This window comes from Gopherus flavomarginatus, chromosome 3 (genome assembly GCF_025201925.1).
Source record: "Gopherus flavomarginatus isolate rGopFla2 chromosome 3, rGopFla2.mat.asm, whole genome shotgun sequence".
NCBI classification, from domain to species: Eukaryota; Metazoa; Chordata; order Testudines; family Testudinidae; genus Gopherus; species Gopherus flavomarginatus.
Genome location: NC_066619.1, coordinates 250,623,075 through 250,637,265, shown reverse-complemented (window position 1 = coordinate 250,637,265; position 14,191 = coordinate 250,623,075). Strand labels below are relative to the sequence as shown.

Below are 14,191 nucleotides of genomic sequence, written 5' to 3'. Positions count from 1 at the left end.
TGTCCCGGAAAGTCTCAGCTATGTATCTCTGTCTCCCTTAGCCCATCCAGTTCAGCCACTCTCGGCTCAAGAGCCTGTATTCAGTCTCTGAGGGCCATGACATGTATACACTCAGTGCACACATATGCCACCTGTCCACAAGGCAGGTAATCATCCATGCTGCATCCAGTGCAACAAACTGGATATCCCCCACTCTGCTGCTGGACCTGTGCCTGCGTTATAGTTACTCCTGCAGCTTCACCCCTCCCCTCCCCTGGGGATGGGTGTGTGTTTATTAGCCTAAGTTTAAAGAATGTTAATCAGGTGTATCTGGCTCTATTGTTCCCTCTCTAAACTCCCTTGCAAAACTCCAGTTAGCTCCTCCAGTTCACTAGCTTCTCTGGTCTTTATGAAACTGGCTTTTTAAACCAGTTAAACCAGGAGGCAGGGCTACTCAAGGGTAAGAGTTAATGGGTGCTCAAGGGATTAGAGATCAAAGCCTCCTTAAAAAACTCTCAGCCCTGCATTCCAACAGCAAGTGGCAAAGGAATGTAGGCTAGTGGCCTAATGTCTTATCTAATTGAAAGCTATTATGACTATGTTGCTGCTGCTGTTAAACAAAAGCACACCATCACTGGTCAATCAAAAAATAACTGTGTCCTAGCCTTCAAATGGTGAAGATGGGTTTGGACTTTGGGGAATGGGTTAATTCATTGGTGGGAGACAAATGAGTGGACACGGATTCACAATAGTCTTTCCTACTCTATTTTTATTTATAATATGCGCATAGGAGTTCATCTTATTGCCTTTGACAAAACATGGATTAGCAGCAAAAACAGCAGCAAAGCTCACAGCCCCGTTCAGAATGCAGTAAAGACAACTCTGTGTTCCAAATCTCCAACCAAATGATGCTTTTGTCTGCTGTTTCCAACCGTTGTGTGACTATCCCACTGCCAACACTTTAAATCCCTATTGTACCAACATGTGTTTGGCCAGTCACTCAAAAAACACTGATTTTACCTGGCTGGAGGGTGGGGAAGTGGGTCTGTTATCACATCCCCATCTCTGTACTAATCATTAATCCATCTCCGCTAGTCCTTCCCAACAAAGATGGAGCCATTTTAATCCATAATATTTTAAAAGAACTCCTTCCCGTGAGACAGGTTAGCAACTGATATCTACCATTCTTATTCATAAGCACTTAGTACAGTTGTAAAGACTGATTAGTGAAGGCAATATTAAATAGCCTATTGTCATTTCTTTCCCATTTGAGAGACAGTTAGGTGGGAAGGTGCCTGGATTTCTCCTCAGATTCCCTGATACTGATATGATGTTAGCTTCCCTTCAGCTCAACAGACCCTTGCTTCATCCAAAGCATTTAAGTACGCCGACAGACTGTTCCTCCGTTTTTGTTGCCACTTCTAAGAATTATGCTATGGATTCTGCCTAAGTATTAGAGTTATCCATTTTCAAAATGAATCATCTATTCTAGTGCAATCCAGTTTCTTTGAGTATTTCGTCTTCCTTTCATGAAAGATATCTGCCTGTTTGTGGCATATGGTCCTGATGTGCCTTTGAGAAGCCTGAATTACCTCTGATTACCACTAGTGAGTCAGTGCTGCTAAAAGGCTAAACACAATCAAGAAATGCTTCCTTTCTAGTTCCCACTTTCTCATGTTGCATAAGGACACAGTCCAATATCTTAAACTGTGTCAAAAGACAGTTCTATATTCTCATGCTGGCTGCTATAGAAAATCCCAAGTATGTGAGATAGCAAGATTAGATTAGACATATCTAGGTAAGATAGTTAAAATTACTGTCCAATATAAATAAATGTATTAAATCACAAAACAGAATAGGAATCATACAGTAGTGTTACAATCCAATAATTTATGCCTCATAAAACCAATCTGCAAGTTGCTATATTATGGATGGTCATGGCTATGGCTAAGCAACTCTATTCCAAACCTATGACAATGATGTTTCACGTAAGAGGATAAAAGATACCTGACCTTCCTTCCCTTTCCTGTTTTTAAGTTCTCATTTTCTAGACAAGAGCTCAAACATCAAATGCTCGTTTAAAAAGTGTTTTGGTTTCCCCCAAATTCCAAGTCATACTACTTACTTGTTGGTTTGCCTTTGGTGTTGTATGACCATGTTTTTCTCATGGATAGTCTCCAGCAAGGCAGTAGCCAAAGATTTGAGATCTGAAATGGACTGTGGTGTGGCCGGTAGGCTACAACCATGGTCCTCCGATAACAACTCTTGGACTAAAATGTTAAAACAAAAATAAGAATTACCTGTATGCGGACAGAAATGTGACAAGTACTCAGTCAGACTTATAAAGCAAATCCACCTTTGTTTCATTACTCAGCTGAATGTAGATTTATTCAAACCAACCAGCAAAACAAACCCAGACATATAATACTCAGTCATAAAAAATGGTGGCTGTTTGAGCTGATCATCGTCCCGCAGCAATTGCCAGCACAAACATAGGTAGACCATTTTCTGCTTAGCTAATATTTCTTTTGGAAAGAACAGATTTCTATTCAGTTGGAAAGAGCCTCATTTTTCTATCCGATGATCTCCTGCCACTGGCAAAACAGAAATATTTTTCTTCAGTCCACCTGAAAAAACCATGCCCACAAAGGTTTCATGTTTAGAACTATTGATTCCCTAAGGTTGTTGGAGATTGATGTGACACACATTGATTGTGTCACACATGAGCCTATAAGAAACTTCCTCCGCAATAAGAAAGACTGTGGACTCATTAACCTTGCTCAGCAAGTCCACTAGCATGATCACATTTGGTCATCTGCTGTGGTTAGAAACTGTACAAATGTATGGCGAAGAAGACATTAACCAAGGGAGCCACATGTGGCTCTTCAGAAGTTAATATGCGGTTCCTTGCATAGGCACCAACTCCGGGGCTGGAGCTACAGGTGCCAACTTCCTAGTGCGCTACAGGGTGCTCACTGCTCAACGCCTGGCTCTGCCCCAGGTCCCGGCCCCACTCCACTCCTTCCCCCCAAAGCCCCCACTGGGGGGGAGCGGGGCAGCGGCTGCTCCCCCACTGAGCACAAGTGGTGCCTTGTCAATTTCTTGGCTCCTTTTTAATTTTTACTCACCCAGCAGCACTCCGGGTCTTCGGTGGCAAGCCCTCACTTGCTCCGGGTGTCTTCGGCGGCACTGAAGGACTCATTGCCAAAATGCTGCCGAAGACTCATAGAGCACGTGAAGGTCCCGCCGCCAAGGTGCTGCCGAAGACCTGGAGTGCTGCCGGGTGAGTAAAGGCACCGCAGCAGGTGGCACCTTTTTTTTTTTTTTTTTTTTTTTTTTTTGTTTTGATCGCTCCCTGTTTCCTCCACCTGGCTACACCACTGCCCCCGCCCCTTCCCCTGAGTCTGCCATGCCCTTGTGCCTCCTCCTCCCCGTCCTGAGCCTCCTGCACACCACAAAACAGCTGATCGCGATGGGTGGGAGGCGCAGGGGTGAAGGGTTAGGTGCTGATCGGCAGTGCTGCTGGCGGGTGGGAGACACTGGGGGCGGGAGCTGACGAGGGGCTGCTGACATGTTACTGTGGCTCTTTGGAAATGCACATTGGTAAATTCTGGCTCCTTCTCAGGCTCAGGTTGGCCACTCCTGACATAAATGGAGCAGTCAGAGCTGACGAACTTCATGGGTTTCAACCTGTCATGACAAGTACTGCTGGTTTGGTATGTGCCTGTGTGCATGGAGAGAGGGTGAGGATCATGGTGCAGGAGACAAGATTTTCCGGGGGGGGGGGAAATGTTACTTTTTCTTATCCTATCCTCATCTTTTCTGATCCTTAGCCTCTGTTCAGGGTGTGTGTGTGTGGGGGGGGGGAGGAAAGCACATGTGATGAGGCGATTGCTCTGCTGATCTCTTCCTGAAGGAAACCGCAGAACTCCTCCTGCAAGGGAGAAGCAAGCCACAGTAGCTCCCAAATGCAAGAGTGGAACTTGGACTTAACATGCCCCCATCTTAACCTGCCTTCTCTGCACTACTGCTGAAACAGAGCATCAAGGTTGGCATTGTTAGCAGAGAAAAGAGATGACAAGAAGAGACTCATCTGGATCAGATTTATACTGGGCCTTGAAGGCAAGGAGAAGAAGTTTAAGCTTGATGTAATAAAAAGGTAGAAGCAAAGGAGGGGAATTTATGGGGTCAGACTGACAGGAAAAGGAGGTTGGTTGGCAGGTTAAAAGATGATTAGGAAGAAAATGATGTGAGAAAAACTTCATAGTTCACACTGAAGAAAGAATGAAGTACTGTACCACCATGTTCCATCTATGCAGTACCTTGCTTTGCAGAAAGGACTCCAGTCAGTGCACTGCTGCTGGATCTACTGTGAATCTTTGAATTTTTCCGTCTCTCTAGAGCATTCTAAGGAAACAAAAACATTTTTTTCAGACATTAGCCTAAGCATTTTCATTTGAGTAAGGGAGCTGAGGGTGGGGATATTAATCCTGGAGTTTCTTTTCTAGGGCATGAGTCTATACCTACACTGCTGGTTGGATGAGGGGGTGCTCCTTCTGGAGTATTGGAGTATACTAGCCAAGAGAGCCTTTGGGACTCTAACAAATCTATGCACCTCATCACCATCCCCCTTTACCGTTTTTCCTATTTCCCCCTCCACTCCTCCGCCGGGTTTTTAAAACTTTCCTATTTCTGGAAACAATTGAATACATTTGTAAAAGCAGTAACACTCCATGGGGAATAGCAGCCTGGCATAAAATTCTGACCTTCCAGAAAATTTCTCTTGGACATGCTTAAAGAGGGAAAAGAAAAGAGCACTAAAACTCTCTTTAAGGTCCTTTTAGCAGAAAATGCTGGCTTTTAGGAAGAGTTCAAAGCAAAATCATGATTCTCACTAAAGCTGAGCCCTAGTTATTCCCAAAGAACTGTCCTTCAGAAATCAGATACACACACACAGCACCTGCTTTGTGGCCTCAGTTTCTCAGGTTTGTGCCTGGAATGGGGGTGGCAGTGCTTTGGAGGAATTTTGTACTTTACTAGAATGGCAGGGAATGCTGTGACTGTTTAACAGTGATTAACAAATTAAGAAGCATCACCAATAGGCTTCAAGTCTCATGCAGAAAGATGGAGGACATGTTTTTTGACTGAAGTTGGAGCAGAGGGTTAGAGGAAGAATACTCAGGCACCTAGATTAGGTTCAGAAGATTTATTGTGCAAAAAAGTGCATACAGCCTATCACCAAAGTGGAGGTATAAGGAAGATATATCAATCATTAAAAGTTGCCAAACAACAGTACTGGTGTTGGGAAATACGGAGATAAAAGAACAGCTGCGTGATATCCTCCATTCAGCAACAATCTGGAACAATGTCACATTCTAACCCCAATGAGGAGCAATTCTTCCTAGATCTTGAGAGAACACCTTCACTTTTTAGATATTACTAGCAGCTATTTCTTTATGCTATATAATGGCTAAGAAGTCTATAGCGAAGACTGGGGATGTAAAAAAAATACATAAAGGTACTAAAATTATCTAGTTGTCTTAAACTACAGTTAAGAAGTGGTAATTGCACATGGAATTTTAACTTCTAAGGTGCTACAGACAAACAATTTTACACTTTTAAAATGTGTATAAACAAATGGAAAAAATTAAACTTGATAAAACAGAGGTGCACAGCATAATAAGAACTCTACCTTGTACTTAGAAATATTAGATTTAAGAAGGTTGACCTCCTCTTGAAGTTGCTTTAATCTCTCCTGAAGGTATCTGAAAATACATAATATATATCATTAGACTCCTGTATATTGTTTGTTTGCTATTTATTAAACACTGGCAATGTGTTAGTCACTGCGCAGCACAAGGCACAAAAAGAGCCACTGGCAGGACATTTCACATGAGGGGGCTTCTACAGTTATGTCTTCACTGGAGAATTCACCTAGCATGGGTGGAGCATCCCCACTGCAAAACCCTACTCGTGCCAGATATATGTATTAACATATGATGCTGTATTAGCCGATGTGCTGGGATGGATTGCTGGTGAGATATCCCATGGTTCTTTGTGGTACATTATACTGGTCTGCTCTATCAATTCATTTGCAGGATGCTCACACACTCTGACTTAGCATGAAGCTGTCATCTATGGCAGTGTCATGAGAACAATCCTTTTATATTCCAAACCTCCAAGTGGAGACATCTGTTGAAATGCTGTGCAGCCAGGCTGGATTGCCCTACATTCTCACTGCAAAGTAGACAGGTTGCCAGCCCAGGCTGAAGCAACACTAAAGTTCAAGACTATACCCTCAGTACTTTGGGTTTAAAGCACCCTCAATCACAGATAAGAGATTAGGGCAACATCTGGGCGAGAGCCTGAGCTAATTCTTCAGTGAAGAATTTCTCCATCTTTGGCCTCTTCGGACTGGATGTGCATACTGTAAAACCTCAGAGTTACGAACTGACCAGTCAACTACAAACCTCATTTGGAACCAGAAGTATGCAATCAGGCAGCAGCAGAGAAAGAAAAAAAAAAAGCAAACACAGTACAATACTGTGTTAAAGCTAACCTACTAAAAAAAAAAATAAAGGGAAAGCTTCATTTTTGTTCTGCATTGTAAAGTGTCAAGAGTGTATTAAGTCAATGTTCAGCTGTAAACTTTTGAAAGAACAACCATAACATTTTGTTCAGAGTTATGAACATTTCAGAATTACGAACAATCTCCCTTCCCGAAGTGTTTGTAACTTTGAAATTATAGGTAATTAAATGTTATGGACATATTGCAAAGCCCATTTTCAGTCTCTAGGCTCTTGGGTAGGGGGATTGGAAGGGTCAGTTTTTCTTGTATTATCAGTAGATATTCACTTGTGCCCTCTGTATTTTAAGCTTGAAGAATAGGTACCTATAAGATGTTTATAAATTTAAATAAAGGGTTTGTCTGTACACTGTTTTTATATTGTTTTAGCTAGATCAGTTTTAAACTGGTATAGTTAAAACAACATAATCAAGTGTGGATTCAGTTATACTGGTTTAAGTACACTCATACCAGCTTGCTCTCACAATAGGGTAAGGGGAACACACTATACTAGTGTAACTCCTTTATACTGGTATAATTGCATCCATACTACAGTTTGGACCAATTTATTATTTTGGGTAAAAGAAAAATCACATCCATAACTAACATTTAAATTGGTACCAACCAAACAAAACAAAAAAACCTGTTTAGACCAGGCCAAATAAAAAGGAAGTGAAATCAGAGTTGCTAGGGATGAGGGAGTGCCTGTCGCACTTATGCACCTCAGGGGATGTTGTAAGGATTAGTTAATGCTTGTGAACTGCTTTGAAAATGCAAGTGTTTTACAGGTATTAAGTATTTATTTTTATGATAAATTCTGATGTTGATGACTGAGGGCTTGTCTACACTAGAAACACTGCACCTCTGTAGCACTTCAGTGTAGACACTTCCCGCGTCAATGGGTAGCGTTCACCTGTCGCTGTAGTTAATCCACTTCCCCAAGAGTCAGTAGCTGTCTACACTGGGGCTTAGACGAGCTTAAAAGTATGTTGCTCATGAGTGTGAATTTTTCACACCCTAGAGCAACATAGCTGGGATGACCTATTTTTTTAGTGTAGACCAGGCCTGAGCCTCTTCAGGGCCCTCTCTTCTAATATCCTAGCAGAGATCCCAGATCATATTGTAACTGCACTTCCCCTTTTCCAAAGCAGTGACAGAGAATTAATGGACTTGTCTACAAGGGCAAATTTACCAGCATAACTGTATTGGCAAATTTCCTCACAAAAAAGACAAACCCTTTCTGTGGTCAAAGCTGGATCCAGAACCATGTATCCATCCATGTGCTCAAGCCACACATTTACAAGCTCAAGATTCTGTTCCGTCTCAGTATTCACTGAAAGATGTCTGAAGGGTACAAATATGGCTGATTCTGACGTTGCCTGTGATTCTGTGCAATAAACTGACAAAGAATATGAACCATTCCCTCCTTCCTCATCCCTATACACTGCAAAGCATCGCTTCCACCATTTTAGCCAAGCAAAACCCAAATAAGCTGCCTGCCATTATGAATTCCAACTGCTAGTTCATGATTTAGATGGAATAAAAACAAATGTGAAACTGAACAACAAATACAAAGCACAACACTTCAGAGTCCAAATCTGACAGTTTACATTCTTTGAAATATTTTCTTTATAGCTGTGGTGTGGCTGAACTCCTGATGCAATCACCAATTTCAGCAATTTGCTGCCTATGACACACAGGCTAATTGGTGCTAACGGGCAAAGGGTTCACTGTTCTTTACAAGCAACTCCTTTCTCCAACCTGAGAAACTCACTATACCTAACACATCATTTGCATGGCATTTATTCATGAAGTGTAGCATGTGATATAGTGATTCCATATATCACATGGTGGAGAAAGACACTGCATCCATTCACTGAGCAGACAGCCTATGGAGCAGGGCTATTTCATGAAAGATTGGATCCTGGTTCCTAGGAAACCAGCCAGCTTTGCAACAGAACATTGGGGGGCTGGGGGCCCACTTTATTAGATAAGAAAGGGAACTACTAATAAGCATAGGCCCCCTAGCTCAAGTTTTACGATTTTGTTTTGTATTGTGACCATTTGCTTCCATCACTCTTGTTTCTAGTGAAATCTCTATTCTTTCTTAAAATAAATCTTGTTTTATTATAAGTGCTCACAAGTGCTGTGCATTACACAGGAGCAGCGATTTAAGATAAAACTGAAATTGAGCACACTACTCGTTGGGGAATGGATGATCTGGGATTTCTGTGAGTAGCCAGTGTCGGGGCTGGATATCACATGTTTCAAGAGTCTGGGGTGCCCATCTTGTTAACCTGCAAGGCAAAGGCATGGCTGGCACAAGGAGAGTGCTTGAGTGGCTGACAGGCTGAGGGTGTTAAGGAGCTAATACTCAGCTACCTCAGACAAGGCAACCTCTCGCTAGAGGCAGTGGGTTACAAGGTGACTCAGTCCTAGTACCATGTGAACCACCACACTGTACATACAGGAGAAGCATTGCAGACTTCCTATAAACTCACCTATTTTCCATACACAGGGCATCTACATCAATGATGCGATTTTCATGTCCTCCCAGGATGTGATTAAGCTCTTGGTTCAGTCGGTCTGTTTTATCTTGGTAAGAAGAGCGCTCTTCCTTTACATCCTGCAGCTCATCCAATGCGGCTTGAAGATCATGTTCCAGAGTCTCAATCTGAGAAGAAAGCAAAGCTCTGCTGTCGTTATTCTGCAGAATTTACTAAGAGTACATCATATCCAGAGACAAAAGAGTAGCCAGTACTTCGCTTCTGAAGAGGGTCAGATTTAGAATGCCAGTTAGCAGATTTATGATAATCCATAAAAGTAAAGCAAAAAAGTAGCCACAAGCATACTAAAAGGCAGCATATGAAGATTGAACCAAACCCCCACATTCAAACATCCTTAAAACTTTGGAGAAGTTTAGATCCAATCTTTGTGGATCACTACATCTCTACTCAAGCTAACTGAATATACTGAGAAAGAAGAAATTAGAATTCACCCTGACCAAGCAATATTTTAATTTATGATGCTCCCTATAATTGTTGTCAATAATATCACTGAAGACACCATTGTAAGAAAAGTTGAGATGCATAACCTTTCTGTAAAACGTCTTCAGCTTCTGACTCAAATTCATAGAGCTACACTTGTATTTCCTCCCTTTTAAAATGAGAGCAAAAAAGGGAAAATAAAGATTGCATTATTTGTTCTCCTCTTCTGACCATGCATACACAATTTTGTTTTAAAAAGTATTGTTTACTCTATTTTTCTCTATTTCATTAAAACTAAAGTTAAAACAAAGTTCAGCTATTAAAACTGTACTAGCTTGCAAAATATTTAGAAACCATTTTGAATACAACAACAAAGGAAGACCTTATTTACACTATAGTTGGAACTAGGTCAGCAACAAGTGTGCCAAGTGGTTCCTAGCATGGTTATAACTTGGTATCCTGGGACCAAAGAGCTAGCATTTGGGTATAGAGTAGGTCTGGGCTAGCGTAAGGTGTGAGGCAAAATCTAGATAAGGCTCTCTTGTGAGATCAGTTCTTAAGAAATTACAGTTTCATCTGAATGGCGGGGAGGGAAGGGAAGGGGCCCTTGGTAGTTTTGGATTGGACACAGATCCAATATTGTAATGACAGGTGTAGCTCCTGGGATTAGAATTTAAAACGCAGCAGCCCTCACAATTCAAAGGGTTTCATATTTAAGGTTCAAGTTTTGACCCATTTCTAATTATAAGAACAAAACTTGTCTACATAGGGCAGAAAAACTGTCCTAACATCTGTCCTTAAAACTCAGTTGTTTCATCTGAAGTGTGCGCAGGGCTTTGAAGTTCCGCATTCAGTACACTAAGCAGGAGTAAACCAGATGAGCGCTGGGATGAGATACCAACTATCGGTGGACATCTACGTGAAGACACCATGAAGTCTTGGTGATTCAATACACAGTGAGTACTGAGTGCAGTGTTAAGGAGCACTTTCCTGATGAAGGACACAAGGAATTTTGGAAAAGGGATCAGTCAGAAGTTTTACCCAATTGTGGAAATTAAAGAACCTACTTTTACACATTAATCTGTCCCCTGACTAAATTTCAGTTTGAGCCAGTGGTAAAAGTAAGCCGATATGGTCTGGTACAGCGTACCAGCAAGAGCCAGTACGCCGTGCCAGACCGCACTGGCTTCCACGGCGGGGATTTAAAGGGTTCAGAGCTCCTGCAGCTGCGGGCAATCCAGAGCCCTTTAAATCCCGCTCGCGGTGCCGGTGGCCGGGCTGGGGCTGTGATTTAAAGGGCTCGGGGTTCCCCGCAGCGGCAGGAGCTCGGGGCCTTTTAAATTCCAGCCCCAGCCCAGCAAAGCTCGGGGTTCCCTGTAGCGGCCGGAGCCCTGGGCCCTTTAATTTGCCCCTGAACCCCGGGGGGGGCGGGGGGGCTTCCAGCCACCTCTTCAGCTGAGAGCCCCTGGTTGATTTCAAGGCCCTGGGGCTCCCAGCCACAGCTGGTGCCCCAGGACCTTTAAATCTTGAGAGGCCACGCCTCTTCCAGATGAAGCCACGCCCCCTTCAGTACTGCAGCAGTACCGGTAAGTCCTGTAAGTCACTTTCACCCCTGGTTTGGGCATTTCATATCATGTTGACTTACGTGCCTCTGACATTTCTGATTAAATATGGGATTCTTCACTGACAATCCTAAACTGTTGCTATGTGCTACTCAACAGCTGTCACATTCCACCCTAGAGGTGGATAAATTTCTGAGGTGAAGCAACTCTATCTCTACCGGTGCATACCTTGTAAATGCATAAAGTGCTCTGACTGCTCTTTACACGTATATTTAATAAATACTACCAGAGTATATACTTTCTTGCCACCAACACCACTATCTGCATTGCAAACCAGGTAACAGCAACGACAGCACAGCAGGGGCATTGAAATTTACTTGTTCTTTTGTCAGCAGTGAAAACAATTTCTCACTGAACACCCATTAGTTATTACTTGTTCTCGTGCTTTCTCCAGCTGATGAACAAGGTCTTCACGCTCATGTGCTGCAAAGTGGCGTGCCCCAACTTCTTCATCTCCAAGTCTTTGTTTTGCTATTGTCATTCTAAGGAGCTGCAAGAAATGCCAAGACTTCATAAGCCACAGAACACAGATTGAACACTTGAGAGAATATTAGCAGGGTATGTTGTATCACTAGATAGGGAATCTGTTACCAGAGAGCCTTTCCAGCTCTCACAAATCTGAACCAGGCATATTTTATAAGAGATCACTTTTGTGCCTATGAGCCCAATCCCATTCTTATTCAAATTGATGGGTGTTTGGCCAGTGACTTCAAAGAGTCAAATTAGGCCTTCCAGCAGTAACGTAAGGATTTTACATGTGGGCAAATGTTTAAAGTGAGCACGGACATTTGATCCACCCTCATTCTCCAGAAATGACAAGGTTTTGAAATTTAAAAATGATTTACTATCAGAAATGATATCTTGCTTTTATATCAGGCTTTTCACCCCTATATCTGAAAGCTGTTTGTAATTATTCTAATTTTACAGATTAGAACATTTGGCATAAAGAAGTATAGTGACTAGCCCAGCACCACACATGCACCTTCTAAACTAAATCCAGTTGCAACCTTTGTGCAGAATGAGCATGAAGATTAAATGAATGGGGCTGTTTTTACATGAACATAAAAACAAATGTTTTTGAAATACCTATTAACATATAATAGTGGAAGCTGTTACAATATCTAGCTAAAATGCAAAACAAAATCTTTGAGATCTTCAGCATCTTTCATGGCTAACGAACATTATTTTTTAAACAAAGCCTGACCTGAATTAACATCCAACCATTTTCAATACTACTGTTAAACAGAGGCTACTGTGAGGATTAGGTTTCAAGGATTAAAAGAGGGTAAAATAAACAGTCTACAGAGTGCATAGGCTGCAGAACATGCATCATTTAGAATTGTTTACTTTGCACAGTTTGGAAAAAGTGCTACATCCCAGTAGCCCAATTTGTGGGATTTCCACAGAGGCTTGAGAAATCTGCAGTAAGAATTCCCATGACTTCCCTCCCATTTTTCAGATGCACAAAGGAATTAATGTGCACCATTATATTTCAGAGTTAGCATATCAATCTTCTGAAACAGAAGATGTATACTCCATCTCTTTTAGGTATTTAGAGGATGCCAGTAGGCCATCAGAAACAGGGTCTTCTTCTCCACTGCAGCCCCTGTTCAGTCCACACAAGTGCTGCTACTACAGCTTCTCCCGATAAACTTCAAAGGGTGACTTACAGTTCCTAAGTGAAATAATGGTCCACAGGCTGCTTTATTTTTTACAAACTGAATTTCCCCCTCCCCATAAAACAAGAGTGTGGATTATATTGTAAGGAGCACACTGAATTATTCCTGGAAAATATACCAGTGGCTAATTTTTAAAAAAAAATATTTTTAAACCAAGCAGGTTTAGGAATGGGGTCAGAGCTTTCATCTGATCATACGGACATGAAAGGGGAAAAACACATAGTGCTAACAGCCAAACTGTACTATAGCATCTCACTTTACAACTGGTTAGAAAAGTAATAAATGAAATAAGGATCAGAGGCTCAGAAAATGGGAGCAGGGAACCTCTCCCTGGTCAATGCAAGTATCAGCTTAGGATCTCTCCAAAGCGCACACAGCACTAAATAGGGAGAGCATGGTTAATGCTATTCAACCATGCTCATCCCACACCCCAAGAAGGGCCTGGGGTGTAATATGTAATAACAGCCTGTGGTGCTGGAACAATTTGTACAGTGGGGGTGCTTAGAGCCATTGAAGCAAACTGTAAACCCTGTATAGGATGGAAACCATTTCAAACCAGGAGGTGTTGTCACATCTCCAGCACCCCTAGTTCCAGCATCCTCGATTACAGCCTTGAGTAAATACTACTTGCAGGAATAGGGGTTGCAAGGCCCAAAGTTTGTACCAGTCAAATCACAGTTCTTATTTACTGATGAAATGTGGGGGGCAGGGAGGAGGAGGGAAATCCTAAACACAAAGTGCCCCTAAAATCCAACATCTTATTCCTAAATGACAGATCACTTCAGACATTCAGCAATTCAGACAGCAGGTGCGGCTGAGCAGGCCTAGCCCTCCAGTTCTGTACCCTGTGTGTCTGCTGATGTGGCACCACCTGCTGTAAGATTTTTCCCTTTGTAACTCTTGGAATGTCAGTGTTTTAATGTTATGCTAGGGGAAAGCGAAGGAAGGGGAGGGAGAAAGAACGGTTTATTCTACATTTTAGCCTTTTATTATAAAGTTTGTACTCCATCCCTCTGGGCACTGTATTTTTATTGAACTATCATTCAGAATTCATTCAGGATAGAACCACTCAGCTTCATTTTGTTGCCCTATTCCTCAGAATAGATTAATACAAACAGAGGACCCCGCAGGACTCCAAAAATATTTCCAGCACAGTAGATTTTGAAGTGAAGTGCACTTTAAAACAGTGGCGGTGGTTCCTGACAGGCTCAGCGTACACTAAACAAACAGGCTTTCACCAAACAAAGCAGAGTGCAGCATGCCATTATTTAGCAACACTCTCTCTACTGTGTTAGGATCAGGCAGAAATGATAAAAATAAACCTTTATTTATTTTAACCCAACAATTTTGGTTAAAATA

At 42.1% G+C, this 14,191-nt stretch overlaps 1 protein-coding gene across 2 annotated transcripts in view; it reads right to left on the bottom strand.

Annotated features, from left to right (window-relative positions):
• CCDC149 (coiled-coil domain containing 149) overlaps window positions 1–14,191 on the bottom strand; it is a 65,930-nt gene that overhangs the window by 18,363 nt on the left and 33,376 nt on the right. For both annotated transcript variants that reach the window (XM_050947693.1, XM_050947694.1), the window contains exons 5-9: window positions 11,527–11,643; window positions 9,046–9,218; window positions 5,672–5,744; window positions 4,302–4,386; window positions 2,105–2,249 (exon numbers count right to left, since the gene is read on the bottom strand). In XM_050947693.1, the coding sequence (XP_050803650.1) occupies window positions 2,105–2,249; window positions 4,302–4,386; window positions 5,672–5,744; window positions 9,046–9,218; window positions 11,527–11,643 (593 nt within the window). The remainder of the gene's footprint in view (window positions 1–2,104; window positions 2,250–4,301; window positions 4,387–5,671; window positions 5,745–9,045; window positions 9,219–11,526; window positions 11,644–14,191) is intronic.